This window comes from Chaetomium globosum, genomic scaffold (assembly GCF_000143365.1).
Source record: "Chaetomium globosum CBS 148.51 scaffold_3 genomic scaffold, whole genome shotgun sequence".
Taxonomy (NCBI): Eukaryota; Fungi; Ascomycota; class Sordariomycetes; order Sordariales; family Chaetomiaceae; genus Chaetomium; species Chaetomium globosum.
Window position 1 is genome coordinate 4,304,438 of NT_165978.1, and position 16,841 is coordinate 4,321,278.

General features: G+C 54.9%; 8 protein-coding genes across 8 annotated transcripts; 2 read left to right on the top strand and 6 right to left on the bottom strand.

Moving 5' to 3' along the window:
- Positions 1 to 155: 155 nt before the first annotated feature.
- CHGG_06696 (uncharacterized protein) lies at positions 156 to 683 on the bottom strand (the record flags this gene model as incomplete). Its single annotated transcript, XM_001222790.1, has 1 exon — positions 156 to 683. One exon carries the CDS (start codon positions 681 to 683, stop codon positions 156 to 158), a length of 528 nt encoding a protein of 175 aa, XP_001222791.1.
- Positions 684 to 1,655: 972 nt separating this feature from the next.
- Positions 1,656 to 2,686, bottom strand: CHGG_06697 (uncharacterized protein; the record flags this gene model as incomplete). The annotated part of the gene is made up of 3 exons (XM_001222791.1): positions 1,656 to 2,309; positions 2,373 to 2,514; positions 2,625 to 2,686. The coding sequence occupies 3 exons, from the start codon at positions 2,684 to 2,686 to the stop codon at positions 1,656 to 1,658; spliced, it is 858 nt and encodes a 285-aa protein (XP_001222792.1).
- Positions 2,687 to 3,055: 369 nt separating this feature from the next.
- CHGG_06698 (uncharacterized protein) lies at positions 3,056 to 4,759 on the bottom strand (the record flags this gene model as incomplete). Its single annotated transcript, XM_001222792.1, has 1 exon — positions 3,056 to 4,759. The coding sequence occupies one exon, from the start codon at positions 4,757 to 4,759 to the stop codon at positions 3,056 to 3,058; it is 1,704 nt and encodes a 567-aa protein (XP_001222793.1).
- A 584-nt stretch (positions 4,760 to 5,343) lies between these two features.
- On the bottom strand, positions 5,344 to 6,739 carry CHGG_06699 (uncharacterized protein; the record flags this gene model as incomplete). Its single annotated transcript, XM_001222793.1, has 3 exons — positions 5,344 to 6,330; positions 6,380 to 6,455; positions 6,507 to 6,739. The coding sequence occupies 3 exons, from the start codon at positions 6,737 to 6,739 to the stop codon at positions 5,344 to 5,346; spliced, it is 1,296 nt and encodes a 431-aa protein (XP_001222794.1).
- A 673-nt stretch (positions 6,740 to 7,412) lies between these two features.
- On the bottom strand, positions 7,413 to 8,898 carry CHGG_06700 (uncharacterized protein; the record flags this gene model as incomplete). Its single annotated transcript, XM_001222794.1, has 3 exons — positions 7,413 to 7,583; positions 7,655 to 8,239; positions 8,701 to 8,898. The coding sequence occupies 3 exons, from the start codon at positions 8,896 to 8,898 to the stop codon at positions 7,413 to 7,415; spliced, it is 954 nt and encodes a 317-aa protein (XP_001222795.1).
- Positions 8,899 to 10,462: 1,564 nt separating this feature from the next.
- Positions 10,463 to 11,511, top strand: CHGG_06701 (uncharacterized protein; the record flags this gene model as incomplete). The annotated part of the gene is made up of 4 exons (XM_001222795.1): positions 10,463 to 10,723; positions 10,779 to 10,795; positions 10,878 to 11,083; positions 11,228 to 11,511. 4 exons carry the CDS (start codon positions 10,463 to 10,465, stop codon positions 11,509 to 11,511), a joined length of 768 nt encoding a protein of 255 aa, XP_001222796.1.
- A 434-nt stretch (positions 11,512 to 11,945) lies between these two features.
- On the bottom strand, positions 11,946 to 13,061 carry CHGG_06702 (uncharacterized protein; the record flags this gene model as incomplete). Its single annotated transcript, XM_001222796.1, has 3 exons — positions 11,946 to 12,008; positions 12,071 to 12,828; positions 12,950 to 13,061. The coding sequence occupies 3 exons, from the start codon at positions 13,059 to 13,061 to the stop codon at positions 11,946 to 11,948; spliced, it is 933 nt and encodes a 310-aa protein (XP_001222797.1).
- A 765-nt stretch (positions 13,062 to 13,826) lies between these two features.
- On the top strand, positions 13,827 to 16,555 carry CHGG_06703 (uncharacterized protein; the record flags this gene model as incomplete). Its single annotated transcript, XM_001222797.1, has 11 exons — positions 13,827 to 13,902; positions 14,061 to 14,139; positions 14,296 to 14,334; positions 14,655 to 14,757; positions 14,834 to 14,866; positions 14,973 to 15,204; positions 15,438 to 15,671; positions 15,723 to 15,830; positions 15,888 to 16,097; positions 16,190 to 16,220; positions 16,360 to 16,555. 11 exons carry the CDS (start codon positions 13,827 to 13,829, stop codon positions 16,553 to 16,555), a joined length of 1,341 nt encoding a protein of 446 aa, XP_001222798.1.
- Between the last annotated feature and the right edge of the window lie 286 nt (positions 16,556 to 16,841).

Genomic DNA, 16,841 nt, shown 5'->3' on the forward strand with positions numbered 1-16,841 from the left:
TTGAAAGGCCGCCACAGATTTTGTAAGGGATGGTTCGGTCAACGACTTAATTATCCCTTTTCCCTTTCTCATGCACTCTCCAGCCAAACCCTATCTCAAACTTAGGTACATTTACGCATACGAATAACTACACAAATGTGAATGCATCAATGAATTCATCTCCTCTTGCCGTTAACCCCCGTTCCGTCAAGGCCAGTGGTATTTCCCGACAACTGATAAATACCATTGTACCCCTCGACCGCCTCCTGCATCGGATAGACGACCATCTGCGCCAGTCTGGCTCCTCTAACGAGATGAAGCCCAGCAGTATTCTTGACTTCCATCAAGGCCCCCAGCGCACCTTCATATCCCGCGTCCACCACCCCAGCCTGAATTGTCACACCAGACCGCCAGAGCGTCGACCTGCCAAAAATACTCCCCATGCAATCTCGCGGCATGTGAACCGTTTCGTTGAAGTCGATGAGATAGGCACCCGGTTTCAGCTTGACTGAATCGTACTTAAAGCGCACTTCATCGGTGTTTGCGGCTCGGCGTCGCGTGTTGTTGAAGTCGACAGTGCCCGGCGAGGTCCACCGGTAGGCCCTGAGGAAGGTGAGGTCGACGCCGCATGGCTGTTGCTGTTGAGTGGCGGATCGGAGGTTCCGCACTATCTGGCGTGTGACAATCGAGGCTCCGCTCAGCATCTTGAAGGTTTGTTGTATGTACAAGATTGTTCAAGTCGTTGGATGGATGCGGCCTGGGAGTTTCTCAGTCATGAACTTGACTCCCTTTTTAGGTACAGTGGGTCCAAAGTGATGCGGACTCAGAATAGAGGTAGCGCTATGGACCTATTTTGCGATGCCTTTTGGGCCTATCACTGTTGCTCCGCACACGCCCTCGGTGTTGTGGTTTGAGCAAGCTGAGACGGGGGAGGAAAAGGAGGACACGGGGACAACGGAAATAAATACAAAAAGCTCACCACCAAACCCCATTCGCCGGTCGAATGAGGGTTGGTAGTTACGAAAACCCTGAAAAGAGAGTTTCGCGCCGCGAGGGGAGTCGAACGGGTCCTCTTTCGATTGGTGTCCAACCGGTCCTCCTCCCAATACCGCTGAGCTAAACCGGTGTTCAACTTCAATTGGGAGGAGGCGGTGACGGTGTGACTGCGGAACTTGTATATATAGCACTGGCGGGAAGGTGTGGCGGCGGGTGGTGCGGATATCGTTGGGATGAAAGAGGTGATGGGGTGGCACGGGGAGAGGGCAGGAAGGCACGCAGTCCACTCTGGGTGACCGAACACTGTATGACAAACCGCTCCCGTACCTAGGTAACTCTGAGCGAAACATTGGAAAAAGCCCATTGATGAACCCGTAAGATCTGGGGTCTCCTAAAGCTATGTGCCGGAAGGCACCTTAACAGTATCCTAGGTACCATAGAAAAGCAGGCACAGACGTGGGAGAGTTTCTTCCAGGACTGCCCGCTATACCGAGCTCACATGATTGACACTTGAGGGGGCGCTGGTAAACGTTGCCCTACACAGGGTTGGATGTATTTCGAGACCGAGAATATCAGGGGTAATTCATCTATGGTCTATCTCCGTTATGATCTTTTTCATGGTTAGCACCCAACCCCTTTTCTCCTCTAATAATGGCAACCCCATCCCTTCCCATACTCCATCACTCGAGGCTATCCTTGAGCGCATTGTTGACCGGCGCCGCCGCTGCCGGGCCTTCAGGCGTGACATATGCCTTGCTCATACCGCCGTCGACGACGAAGTCAGACCCGTTGACGAAGCTGCTCTCGTCGCTTGCCAAAAATACCACGGCCTGCGCCTGCTCGATGGCCTCGCCGAACCGCCCCGTCGGGAAGTGCACCTCGCGGCGGTGGCGCTTGGCGGCGTCGTCGCCCAACCAGTCCTGCAGCAGCGGCGTGTTGAGCGGGGCCGGACACAGGCTGTTGAAGCGGAACCCTTCACGGGCGTGGACGATGGCGAGCTCGCGCGTAAGGGCCAGAACGGCGCCCTTGCTGGCCGTGTAGGCGAGCTGCGGGGTGGCAGACCCTACGAGGGCGACGACCGAGGCCGTGTTGATGATGCTGCCGCGCGCCTTCTTGTTGCGGCGCAGGGCCAGCACGGCGTGCTTGCAGCCGAACCAAACGCCCTTGACATTAATGTTGTGGGTCAGGTCCCAGATCTCCTCGGGCGTGTTGAGAGCGTCGTCGTCGCGCGCGTGCATGATGCCCGCGTTGTTGAAGATGACGTCCAGCCCGCCCCAGGAGTCGAGGTGCTCGACGCTGGCCTGGACGTCGGCTTCTTTGGAGACGTCGCAGCGCTGTTCACAGCAAGGTTATCAATATTGATTCCTGGATATATGACCAACAAGCAGATATCCTACCTTGGTCTCGAGGCGGCCGGCGTTGGGCACGAGCTGCTTGACCTTGGCCAGGGCCTTGTCCAGGGCCTCCTGCGAGATGTCCGTCATGAGCACATTGGCGCCTTCTTTCGCAAATAGGATACTGGTCTCAAGACCGATGCCGCTAAACAGTGTTAGTTGCCTCTCACGTTCTCATGCTTGCTTGCGGTACGTAGAGTCGTTACACGACTTGCATTCGGCACATCAAGCAATGCGACTCTGCATCTAACTTACCCGGCAGCGCCAGTGATGACAGCATTTTTGCCAGCTAGACGGCCACGACCCGAGGAAGCCATTGCAACAACAAATCCGTTTTACAAAGTGTAAATCAGTTTATAGAGTTGTTTGATGTTTCCTAGACGGCGGGGATGCTGTTGAAGCGCAATCGGCGGGGTAGAGAAAGATAAGCCAGCCAGACCACGCAGTAAACAGAACGATAAGAGGTCATGGGACCGCCCAGCGCGCCCTCTCAGGGGTTCGAAGGCCAGAACAACTCCCACCTTTCCTCCTCCACACTGTCGGACTTAACACGGATTGGGAAAACTGCTGCTGTTGCATTGACTCTGATACTCTACCCAACGAACCTCTTTCTAACATATTGTGTATGTACATACGTACGTACAGGTACATAATTCCAGCACAGCACCAAATTACAGTCCAGTGGCCTACACAAACTGCCCCTCTGTATTCCCCTCACCCATGCTCTTGCTCCCTGAGCTCCCGCTTTGGATGTGCCCCAGCACCGCATCCACATAATTGGCCCCACTCCACTTCTGGTGGGTGAGCACGTCTACGCCGAGCTCCTTCTCAGGCTTCTGCACGAGCTCCACATACGCCGCCATGCCCTCCCCCTTAAACCGCCTCGCCAGCTCGCTGCTGATGGTTGCTGTGCTGTGCAGGCCCGCCAGGCTGACCAGCTGCAGTACGAACCCTTCCCGCGCAATGTCCCAGATGAAGCTCTGTAGGGACTCGGGCGTGAACCCGTGCGCCATCCAGTTGAACGATGGCGACAAGTTGTAGACGAGCGGCTTGCCGGCGAAGCGGGACCGCACGGCGCGCCCGAGGTCCGCGCACACCTTCACGTTGGGGTCGCCCGTCTCCACCCAGAGCATGTCAGCGTAGGGCGCGAAGGCGAGCGCGCGTTTGGTGGCGGGCGCCATGCCTGCGCGGAAGTGGTAGAAGCCTTCGCGTGTGCGCGGCACGTCCCAGTTCCAGTAGACCGGGTTGTTAGGTGTGATGGACTCGGCGAGCTTGCGCCGGGAGGTGATGCCCATGTCGCGGTCGGCAGCGACAGCGGAGGTGTAAGTGGCAATCTTGTCCGCACTGACACCGTTGGCTTCGAAGTGGGCTACCGCCGCCTCGTCAAATGTGACAAGCTTGGTGCTCTTCACCCATTGCGCCTCGAACGCGTCGATCTCGGCTCCCGAAGCGCCCTTGGCTTCCATAGCCGCGAGCGTCTCAGCAAGCGACTCGGCAGCCGGGTCCGCCACGCCGAGAATAAACTCGTGGTCGCGCACGTCAACTGACGATGACAGCAACTTGCCGCTCTCCGAGTCGGTGCGCGCGATGACCAGGTTCTCCGTGCCCATAACGTCCCACTGGAACCGCGCCGCCTTCAGCCGGTTGATGTGCTCGCTCGTTGGGACGAGTACCTTGCCCGCCAAATGGCCGCACTTCTTCCCGCCGTGCATCTGATCTTCAAAGTGCACCGCCGCAGCGCCGTTCTCGGCGAACAACTTGGCTAGTTTCATGACGGCCGTCAGTCCACCGTGGCCCGTGTCACCGTCGGCGATGATAGGGCGGAAGTAGTCGACGTAGGGTGTCTTGGCACGCTCCTCGGCCGTCATCTGAGATCGCAAGAACCAGTGTTTGCGGTCGTGCATGCTCTGGGCCTTAAACATGCGCTGCACCTGGTTGGGCACCGTGTTGTATGGGTAGTCGCCAAAGTCCGGCGACACTTCGTTCGTCGTCGTCAAAAGCGATGAGCACGCCCACCCGGAAATGTAGAGCACCTCCTGGTGTGGCGCCTGCTGCGTCATCTGGATGGGGTCGATTGCGCCCATGGTGTGGATCGGCTGGCCGGCCGCCTCGCGCTCGCGGATGAGGTTCCAAAGCTTGCGCGCCATCACCGAGCTCGGATATGACTGTTGTAGCGAACCGCGCTTGCTCACTACGTCGGCAGCCGTCCAGTCTCGTTTGATCCCGGCGAACCGGGGTGACGCCCACCACGCCTCGACATCCTTCACTTGCTGTTGGTGCAGCGCATCCTCTGCCGCGCCTGCCTTTTGTGCCTCCGGGAGAAGTTGGTATGATTTCGCGGATGCGGTGGACGGGATCGAGGGATCGAGGGTTGGTAACGATGAGGCCATTCGGCTAGAGGCCGATATGAGCCGGCGGGAGCATGTGACAGCGGGACCGGAGACGAGGGCGGACAGCGGCCTTAACAATGCGGTCCGCCGGGGGACGTGGGGGATGATTGTACGCAGCATTGAGCTGTTGTGGTTGTTGTCAATAGGCGAATTGCGTCCAGATCGTGTAGTCGAAGCAGCCAATTGACAGAAGTGTGTACAGAGGGAACGGAGGAGAGTCGGGTGGTGATCAAGATCGAGGGAAGCTTGGCCCCGCCAAGGCCGGGGTGTGGGAACCGAAGCTACCCGGGAACAGCGCTTCGGTTTCGGGTATACGGAGCGACTCCGGGGTTGAAGGTTGAAAGGACGGTGGCGCCGCCGGATCCGAACGGATATAGGCGCTATTCCGTATACTAATCACGGTTTGCGTGCCGGCCACTTGGCCGCACATATTTGAACTCTCCCGCAAAGCTACATGTAGTTGGTATTGAAATGCTGTGTCTTGTGATTGGCAAAGCTGAGTCAGAGGCCATTGCGTTGCTTGGTAATGGAAGATTTGAACAGAATTCATACAGGGACCGCCGCATTGGATTCCAACATGAGTTTCACCATAGACCATCCATCTCGTCCATTGCCTTCTCGTCGTCATCAAAGTTGTCTGTTCGGTGACCGGTTTCGGTTTGAGCCGAAGTCTTCTTATCCCCGGATGATCCTCCCGCCGCGCCAACCCCTGCCTCGGCTTCTGCCTCCGCCATGAGTGCATCAAGGTCGTCGTCATCGTTGTCAAGATTCGAAGTCTTCTCTGCGGCCCGCGCATTGCCACTGCCGACCTCCTTGGGGTCGACGGGTTGAGCTGTTTTCTGTACCCCTGCTTCCGCCTCCGCCTCCGCCTCCGCCATTAGCGCATCCAGGTCGTCGTCTTCGTCGCCAGTTACTTGTGTCGTTTGTTTCTTGGCCCCATTGCCAAAAATGCTCCCGTTCACGACTGGTTGAGCCGCCCGGGTTGGGAGCGACTGCGCCTCGGCCTCGGCCATTAACGCGTCCAAATCATCGTCGTCAGGCCCCGCGGTTGTCGTCGGGGCCACAGCTCTCGCTCCGTTGCCGAATATGCTCCCAGAGGACGGGGCGGGTCCGGGCCGTTGCGTTTGAGCCCTTGCCTCCGCCTCCGCTTCCGCCATCAACGCATCCAAGTCGTCGTCGTCTGGAACATCGCCTCCCGCCTGCTGGGGCGGTGCAGTGCTCCCAGTGTTCCGCACTGGAGTAGCATTGTAAAGATCGTCTCCAAAAAGATCATCCGTGGTAGGTGTTTTCGCCCGTTCACCAGCAGCCTTTGCCGTCGTCTCGAATATTGACGCAACTTTAGGCGGCTGCTGCGGGCCAACCGCTCCCCGGTGAATTCGGTTGTCTTCTTCGTCCTCCTCAATAGCTGCCCTGGGCTTAAGCTCGTCGATCCATTTCTGTCGGGCACTGCGCATGGTTGTCTTGTGGCCTGTCTTCTCCACCATTGCGAGGGCATCAAGGAAGGTGGCCTTGGGAAAGAGGTCGTCCAGCCATTCTTGGTAAAAAGAGAGCAATCGGGCGGCGTCGGAAAACTGAGGGTGGTTAGATGAGAATCCTAGCACCATGAGCGGCAGCAATTACCTCATGTCCCTTCCCCTTCAACTTGAGCCTCGGCGCCATCTTTCTCAGTTTTGGGATCCCCTTGTCTGAAAGTAGTCTGCATCAGGGTCAGCCGGCAATAGGAGTGAAAAATACCAGGTTTGCTGACCTAGTCTCATCCAGCTTTACTCTTGGAGCCCTAGGTTTCTTTTTGAGGTCGAGCTCCTTGTCAATGCCTAGAATATCCTTCTTTTTCTCCCCGTCCTTGTCATTCTTAGCCGGCTCAGGACTGACAGACCTGAACGGGTCGTCATCCCAATCGGCAAGGTAATCATCGACGAAATTTCCGGTATTTCCTCGGCTTGCAGTATCCGCTGCCTTGGAGGCCGTCTTTGAAGGCATTTCGCAATTAACTAGTATTTTTTTTTTTTTTTCGTGTTGTAGGTCGGTTGAGTTGTGGTTTGTTTGAGAGACGCGTTAATTGACAACTGGGATGCTAAAGCGCGTCGCGTCAAACGGATGCTGCCAAGCTTCCAGCCGCTTCTCCAATTAAACCCTGGCGCACGGACCTGATTTGTCACTGGCCCCGCTTGCCTGATCTGCGCGCGCCCTGGTTCTGCTGCTTCGGAGAGTCTGCTGTGTTATCACCAACCGGCATACCTGAATGAACTTGAGAAGCGTATCAGGGCCGGGTCTAATAACTACCAGCAATGCTCTTTTTTGTCACTCTGACCTAGCGGATAATTGCGAGACTTGAGGTGATTATTCCGTGCAGCAATAACAACTCTGATTAGGTAATGAACTTAACTAGTTAATGAATGAATTAAATAACTAACTACCAGTTCCCTGGGAGGAAACACCTGAAGATCAACATTGGCACTTTGTCTTCAGCGGCCGGGCGGAGGGAAAAGGGAGACTTGGAACGCCTTACCGGCATTGCGCATATATTAGCCACACGTTAGGGAGAGTTGAAGGCCAGTGCCCAGAGATGGCTTGTTGATTGCCCTTACTATCTAGTCTAGGTACTGTCTACGTAGTCTATGTAAGTCCACCCCCCCATACCTGGGTAGTTCACTTATTGATTCACGCCAAGTTCCTGCAACCTTCTCTCAGCCCAAGCCCCCAACTTGCCAAAATACTTCCCAGGTTTATCGCCACTCCAGGCTTGAAGGGTGAACCAGATATGGCGCGCGTCCCCACCCGCCCGAATAACGCGCTCGTACTCCGGTGCCTCGAAGAAAAGGGCCTACAAATATTGGCTTAATTAGGTGTTGCGAAGAAATATCGAGCATGGGGGTTATCTAAACAGAAACGTACCTTGAAATATTGCCTTGACCATGTCGAGGTCTCCTCCAACAAGTCCGCAGTTGCGGTGTCAGGCAAACGGGTCAAGGAAGGCGCCGCATCTTCACCAGCCACTAAATCGACTGTCACCGCCATCAACGGGTCGGACAGGATAGCTGGCACAATGTGCCCAGTCTCCCAGTCGAACAACGACGTCACGAGAGGCTGGTTGTTCTTATCCATTGCAATCAACATATTGTGAATGCCAAAGTCGCCGTGATCAAGGACGAAACGGTATAAGTCCATGTTGTCATCGCCTTTGGGCATTATGTGTGGGATGAGACGAAGGAGCGACTTCTTAGCCGCTGCAACAATTGGACCGACGCTGTTGTCGTCATCCTCGCATCCAGTCATGTCTCCAATATCCTTTAAGGTTGCTTCGGTCTTGGAGGCGAGGAGGGCAACGCAGAACTCGCGCGTGGGACCAACGGGAATGGGGAGTAAGTCCGGTTTTTGCTCGAAAAGACGTTGTCGGAGCCAGGCAGAGGCGAAGTTGGGCGGGACTTTAAATCTGTAAAGCGATGCCCGAATGTGAGCTGCCCGGGAAAGAAGACAAGACTAAAAGCAATGAGTTAGCATAGGTACCTCCAGGTATGTACCTAGGTACGAAGTGATGACGGGATGGTATATGGATGTACCTTCTGACCCGGATTGAGGCCCTCCCACACCTTAGTCTCCCCCACGGCTCTTTGGAACACAAGCAATTGCCGGCCTGCGATATCTTTGGGACGATCAAGCTTGGGGCCCTCGTGCTGCACTGGAACGCGATAATAAAGCAGGCGAGACGCCAAGATATCTGGCTCTGACTGTAGGAGGTTATACACTGCTGCCTCGAATATAACCTCCGGTACTTGAAGATGGATCGGGGCGCCGTCATAACCAGGCATGTTGACATCGCCGCGGGCGAGACGCGCTACAACGTCCATACCATTGGATAACTTGAGGTAAAATCCCTTTTCCCGGACGTCTTCGTGTAAGCATCGGGCTTGGGGTGATAAGTTGCGCTCGATACAACTTACATAATGGTTATATCCCTTGGACACCTGTGGAATGTCAACCACCAAAGCGAGAAACTTGTCTTCCATTTCCTGAATGAGAAGATTCACGTCCCACTCGTTATCGAACGGACTGCTACCATAACGGACCAAGGTGAGCAAGTGCCGGCCATCAAAGTCGTAGCCATCGGGCATCTTGGGCCAGTCGTCACGGGATGGCATGGTGAGCTAAGAGATTTGGCGAAATCGGGTTAACAAGAAGAGAGGTAAGGGGGGTTGTTGGGAGGGTGGTTGGCGCTGCCGGTTTATATACCACCTGGCGGCACGCTTCCACGTTTCCCCCACCTCGATCATTCGATCTTCTCCTGAAGAGTCCCACCGAAGAGTCCCAGGTCATGATGTCATCTGTGTCATGCTGCGTCATCTAATTCAATAACTCCGTCGGGGCAGTCAATCGCTACTTCGGGGACTGTTCGCACCGGGTACATGTAGTGTTGTCAGTGCGTGGTTTTGTTGACCAATTCATTAATTAGGGTCTAGTCCCTTGAGCCCACTGCCTACAAAGGACCACAATTCGATTATCACCGCTCACATATAAATTTTCAATCAAAAATTGAGACGAACAATACGCAGTTGGCGCGCTTTCGTAGATGCCGGGAAGAACTGCGGCATGGCGGGTGAAGGGATAAAAAATACCTATCTCGGTTTCGGCTGCCAACCTGAGACCTCTTCCAGATGCAGATAATCTGATCAATCATCAATTTGTGAAGTTGGGAAGGTGAGAAGAGAGGCACAGTCTCTTTGAGTTCAAGGTAAGGTAGCTTTGCACTGTAAATCTGCGCGATTGTAGTAATGTAGTCGTTCAAGTGGACAAACTAAAGGTTGAGGACACCCTTGGTGATTGAGCTCCCGGGCCTGTGTGCTCAAGGGAAGCCCGTATTTCTAGGTTGCGGCTTCTCACGGCATTTTGTGCTCAGGGTGCTAGACACCGAAGTGCGAAGTCATGGTGAAGAGCAAGGAAAGGCCTCTCCTTTTTCTTGCACAACTTCCTTGAACTAGGTTGTCTTCTGGCAAGCAAGCACCTTTCTCAGGCCCTTCAAGCAAACGCTCTCTGCACTCGTTCCTCTGTATGGCCGCCGTTGTGAAACACGTTGGCTATAGCGACCTCCCTTCCTTGGAGGAGGCAGAATGTGCCACCAGCTATTTGGAACGGTGACTACAACCGCATCACTCATTAAACTGACTCTTGCACAACATATACTCTGTCAGTTGATGTTATCAATAGTCCGGTTTACGATGCTTCTATCAAACATTCCGCCCAGTTGAACTTCTGTTTTTATCCCCAGCATCGCTATCATACCGTTGAGCCCCGTTGGCCAATGAGCAGGGCCTACCAATGAGGCAGTTGTCAAGATGGGAAACATCGCATACCGTATGGACGGCCAAGCCATGGACGACATTGTGTCCTTTAAAACCAGCGTTGTTCAGACGACCTGAATGACGTCTGGTGGAGAAGTTATTCCTTTGAAGTTCAGCGTCGTTCATGCTCTGCGAGAAAGTAAGTCGAAACTCAAACATCGCAATCTTGCTTCGTAATATTTTTGTGTTGTCCAGCTGACACCCTATAAGAGCCGACTCCAACTTCCTCAGCACTAAAAGCAACTGGTATGTACCAGCGATTGACGACGACAGCGTGGTTATCCTAAGCACTGATTCATGCGATGTAAGTCAAAAAACACTGCCGGGTGTTGTGAGTGGGTGTTATTGCGGCTAGGTCTTGGCCCCGATGCCTCATTTGTGGCGTTTGTTGTGGCCGTGCTTCCGAGCAGACGGGAACACCCCAAGTCCCCACATCCCACTACACCCCGGCCTGAGGCAGCAACAACTCGGAGCTCGAGAGCCCAGGAAGCTTCAATCCGGCAACTGGACCGACTCAATCGCTCAGCACATTGCGACTCTCAACGACGCCTTGTCGGCCGCCAAGATGTCGAACCCAACAACTCAGACGTATCAGTGGCCGAGCAAGACAGTCAAGACTGACTATCCGGTAAGTTGATGCCCAATCATTCGCTTCTTGTGGCGCGCACTGACGCCGAAATCAGCTCATCGATAATGACCCGTACGTTCTTCACCTTCTTCCCCGCCAACCCTACGCCGGATGCGATCTCACCCGAGCGAATCTGACTCAATTCATACTACAGACACTTTATGCGCGTAGTCCGGTACGCCCGTACGTCTGACTATGTACACGGCGTCGCTGCTGGCGTGGCTGGCCCCGGTCTGCTCTACGCCATGGAGAGGTTCGCCCCATCGCAGGTCGGCAAGGGCGGCTTTGCCCAGGCCATGCGCCTAGCTGGCTTTATCGGCCTTACTGGCGGCTTTCTCTACTACTACCAGCGCTCCATCCGTACGTGACCCGAGTTGTGCTTTGGACGACCAACCCCGCGATCCTACACAGGAATACCGATTGCTATGGGAAGCCGTGTGGATTGTGGGGAAGAAACAGGGACCTGTTTCTTCTCGGCTGGCGAAGTTGCTAACCGTTATGCAGTCCGGTTCTACGGCATGAGCGAGAACGCCCGGGAGGTTCAGATGGACATGCGCGAGATGGTCGACAAAGTCAAGGCCGGCGAGCCTCTCTACGGCGAGAGCAAGCTGACCCCCGCCATGCAGGGTGTTGCTGCCCGCCAGTCGAGGTACTCGGCTCTATTTTTCGGCGTCCTTCCCTGGTTCAACTTTGTGAACCACAGCCAGCACGGCGTCGACACGGCCAAATACTACCAGCAGGCAGAGCGGGAACTAGAGGCTGAGCGCCTGGCCAAGGGCTCATCATGAGCAGAGAGCCAGGGAAAGGGGTGGGCTGCAAACGTAGGCGGTGCGGCTATGCCTGGGAGAGGCACCAGGTGTACGTACATATGACATTTAGACGACGGCCCCGCAGGCCTCGAGTCAACACACATTTCTTTTTTTGCGTCAACACAAATAAATTCGGTTAAAGTACCATCATTCCCTTTTCTGCATAACAGTGGCCAAGAAGAAGCTGGAAGCTGAGCGCCGCCCTTCCACCGTGTTCACGCAGCATCATTCGACATCATCACTCAGCGTTGCGTCACGAGGATTCAGGTTTTAGAGTACAGAACGCAACGTATTTACTAACGAAGGCTACGCAGAAAAGTTTCTGTTTACAGCTGTCACATCATCAACAGCCCGACCCCCCATCTCACTCGCCCGCCGCTGGCACTTGATGTGCGGTCATTACCAGCTACCCCTTAAGAACTAGGAGCGCATTGCGAATAGTACGGCGGAGAAACCGCCTTGCAAGTGTAGCCGGACTATCACCGTTGTCAGCAAACCTAACTTCCCCTGAACCCAACCCCGAGAGGGCAAAACTTACCGCACACTCAGTGCAACCCGAGTACCCATCGCCACCGCACTGCCCATACGCCTGCACGGAGCATGCGTTCCCGCCCCCGGGCGCCGCACCACCGCTGTTCCCGCCAGTGGAGCCGCCGCTGGATGGCGCCACCGCCGTGGGCGACGAGCCGACCTTGCACGTCTTCTCGCACCCGGAGCACCCGGAACCGGCCTGCTTGGTCGTGCCGCCCGCATACACGGCGGGACCGGGCGCCTGGTACCCGCTCAGCGCCGAGTGGATGTTGATCTTGATGCCCGGATCGTTTGCGCTGTACGCTCCGGGGAACTTGACCGTCGCCGGGCTCGCTGTGCCGCTACCGCCCTCGATGCTGATCTGGTAGCAGCTCATGTAGAACTGGGCGCCGTTGGCCTGGCCCGCCGTGTGCAGGGCCAGGGCTTCGGCGCGAAGCAGGTAGTCGCCCGAGGCGAGGTCCTTGGGAATGGGGACGTCCATGCGCCCGCAGCAGTTGCTGAGATCGCGGGTGCCCCAGTTGTCGTCGTCGCCCGAGTTGCCGCCGGACTTCTTGGACCACGAGTTGGAGAAGATCTTGAACCAGCCTGTCGAGCCGTCCGCCGTGGTTGCGTCCGACACCTTGGTCAGGTACACCTGCACGGGGCCGTAGTGCGCCCCGCCGATGGCCTCGTTGTTGCAGCTGCGGTCGCCGGGCTGCTGGTGCATCTCCACCGTCACGGTCCCGCCCGCCTTGACGGGGCACTTGCCGCTCACGGCGCGGGCGCCTGTGTTGCAGATGAAGTCGCGGCTCCCAACGTTGGTGACGGGCGAGTTGCTGCTCGGCAGGCGGACGCAAGAGCCACCGTGCTAAGCTTGTTAGTCCGGATCTGAGTAGGGAACCACTACAAGGAAGACTTATATAATCGGTGCCGTCAACCCAAAGCTGCTGGAAGGTAGCATGCCCGGCAACTTCCTGGGCAGCCAGAGCGGCCAACGCGGCGGCGAATGTCGACCTCATGATAGCTCTAACGGTAGACTAAAATCGGGGGGTTTCAATGATGCACCTATTACGACTGGAGGAAAGGGGGAGCCAAAATCAAACAGCGTGGAAGGGCCTGATCGATTCACGCGTTGATATATAGGTAAGGTAGGTAGTTTATGTCTCCCCCCTCTCCTTGACCCGATCACACCCTCGGACTTGCTGTCGCACCTCTCAGACCGTCCTCTCGTTCAATTACCGGCGCTGCCGGTATCTGTGACCAGGGAAATATTGGCATGGGCTCCTTCTCGGTCTTTCTTTCGACCACTGCTACCTCCCGAAATAAGCATCTGGGGCCCCGGACTGGACTGGCGGCCTAACTTGTATTAAGCACTATACCCCAGATTTTGGATGGCTCTCCCGGGACGGGAGTACTATGCGGCCGTCAGCCACGCGCCCGTCAACGGCGACAAAACTCCCGCACGCATTGGTGGTTGGCTGTGTGCGCAATATCAAACTCCAATTTACCCGGCATCGCGGTCTCCCAATCCGCCCGGGACTTCCTCAACGGGTCTTGGTGGACTGGCTGAAGCATTCCGTCCCGGTTATATTTTATGGGCGGTTCAACGCCACTTAACAGCTGCCGAGCCGTGTTGTCGTCGTTGTCGATTGGGTAAACCTGTGTGAGCAATTAGTTGGTTCTTGGGTTTGGGAACCATTTTCGAGAACAGGAGGCAACCTTCTTGGTTCACCGGCAGCAGACGATGACATCGTATCGAAGCATTGAATGGTGAGGAATCAAAAATGATGGTCTGGTCCAAGGCCGCACCCCAGATTCCCCAATCCCCCGATCCAAAGATCTCACTTGCAAAGTTCCTGGGTCCAGCCAACAATAAATAGGTCACATCGTTCGTGCAACTTCGGTCACCGAGCGACGGTTTTTGGCAGAGGGATTTTCCAATCTAAAATGTGTTCGTTGCAGCCGTGTCGCTTGACGACATCTTAACTACGAAATGTTATGTCACTTCGTCGAAACAGTGACGGTCAAAGACGGGGATCCATTTTCTCCTATGATGGATCCCTCAAGAAAGTGGTATGGCTTCAGGTTAACATTAACGTAGGTGGTCTAGTCTCATAAAGTACAGGTAATCGTCGGCACCTCTGAAGGTTGATTGTTCCAATAGATTGAGGCAGAACCTCAACCATAGATAATCCAACTTCCAAGTTGGAGGCCATTGGAATCCAGGCTGCTGGTTCCTATGGTAAATGTTAGTACAGGTGGAGGTGCCAAACCTGGCCCATTCAGGTTAAGGTATGTAAGTAAATACGCGCCTATGATTCGTCTTCGAAGATTGCCCCTGCCGGTCAAGCTCCCCAATCCCGTCTTCTGGGTAAGGTAACGCAGGGGGAAGGCGGTCGATGAACGGTCAGCAAGAGCCCACGTAACCACGTTACCCAGCTAGTTGGAGAGCGGGAAAGATCGACGGCACCAGACAACAAGCTCAATCTCAACTTCATCAGTGCTTCCAGAGTTCAGATCACTCACTACCTGGGTCAGTCAGTCAAGGCATACATTAATGTTGGTGTATCGGTGTTTGAATTTGTGATAGACACCAACTGACTCAACTACAGTATTTCGCTATCACCAGATAAACGACATGCGGTGATCGTTTCGGCACCAAAAAGTCAGACTCTTGCTCGACAACCACGGCCCACGGAAGCTATCTCGGAGTTGGTCGGGCGACTCGGGCCATTTTGCTGCGGCCAGCTAGCCGGTCCAATCGTTGCCGCTGCTGTAAAACTTACTCCAGGCCCGGGAGTATAACCTGTACACAAATCACGGTGTAAGTAGCCTGTAGGGTTCCCCGCAATGACAAGTCGTGAATAGGATAATTAAAACTGACGTGTATGGTGCTGCCAGAGCTGGAGACCTAGAACTTTTCAACTTAGCTGTCTTCAGCTCGAATGCGCGACATGCCTTTCTTTCGTTTTACCCTTGCTAGCGCGGCGGTGGGCCAATTGCTCTCCGTCAGCAGCACTGGAGGATTGCTCCCCGGAGTATGGGGTACGGCTCTCCCATACGAAGATAGTGTTGGGCCTCAAGCTCAAGTCATTGACCAACGGGACTTCAACGCGCTCCACAATGTGCCTCCCCCGTCCCTGGCGGGCGGGTTTACGGTGTGTCCTTAATCTGCCATCAATGCTACTCCAAAGAAGCTGACCGGGGCTTTCTGTTAGCAATTCTACCCCCCAGGAACAAACAAGGAATCCCTCACCGCCCAGCCCTTTCATATCTACGACGAAGAGTTCCTGGCCATCATTGGCCCCAACCCGACGTTGACGCTGCTCAATCACACCGAATCAGACCCCATATTCCACGAAGCACCTGTCTGGTACGGCTTGACAATGACCCAGATCGAGGTTTTACTGGAGAGTTGCTGACACAACTAAGGTATCCGGCCAAGGACGAAATGTTCTTCGTTCAGAATGCTGGCGCGAAGGCTGCCGGAACCGGCCTCGCCAAGTCGGCCATCATTCAAAAGATTTCCCTGTCAGCCATCTCCCCTGAGATAGTGAGCCAAAGGAACGCAAGCGGCTCGGTAAAAGTGGAAGTCGTGGATTCCAATCCCCAGGTCATCAACCCGAATGGTGAGTTCCCAATCCCGGCCAATCTTGTGCAGGGCTGATATGGGGAAATAGGGGCGACCAACTACGGAGACCAATTTCTGTTCCTCGGCGAGGGTCAGGGGGAAAATGTTGCCCCAGCTATGTATCTCATGAACCCGGAACCTCCGTATAACACTACGGGTGAGAAACCCAGCCTTGGCTGAGGTCGGATGTGCATTAACCGAGCGGTACCTGCAGTGATCCTGGACAACTTCTTCGGCCGCCAGTTCAACTCACTCAATGACGCCTCGATCAGCCCCCAAAACGGCGAGATATACTTTACGGACCCGACCTACGGATACGTGCAAGACTTTAGACCCGCCCCAGGACTGCCGAAGCAGGTCTGGCGGTTCAATACAGCTACGGGTGTAGTGAGAGTTGCTGCCGACGGGTTCAATATGCCCAATGGTAAGTACTGCTGGCTAGAGGCAACAATGAATGCTCTTAGGAGGAATGTCCCCAGAGAGGTGACCTGGCTCATTCATTGTGTTCCCTCCTAGGCATCGCCTTTTCACCAAGCGGATCCCACCTGTACGTTGCCGACACGGGAATGACGCAGGCCTTCTTCGGAAACGATTTCAGCTTTGTTTCAAGCATGTAAGGCAGCCTCCGTTCTTGCACTACTAACCCATCGTAGCTCCAACCCCTACTCGTGCTAACCTGCTGCCAGTTACCGTTTCGACGTCCTTGAAGATGGTACCCTGGAAAACCGCAAGACCTTCGCATTTGTGACACCTGGTGTGCCGGATGGTATTCACGTTGACACCAAGGGCAATGTCTATGCTGGATGTGGTGATGGCGTGCAGGTGTTCAATCCGTCTGGGAAGCTGATTGGCAAGATTTACTCTGGGGAGTATATCGGCTAACTTTCAGTTCGCTGGGAAGGGGCGCATGGTGATTCTGGCCGAGACGGAGTTGTACTATGCTACTCTGGCGGCTGAGGGCGCGTTTCTGGGAAGCGGTATTGAAGATGTCGGGATGGTGTTTAAAACAAAAGTTTGCGTTAGCAGCGTGTAGTGGGAGCTTTGAAGTGTCTAAAGAGTAAAAAATAAAATAAAAAATAAATAAAGAGATTCAAGGAGGAATGAGAAGATGGCAAATGGCAAGAGCACTCGCATCGAAGGAAGTGGATCGGAACATCGGCTCCATTGT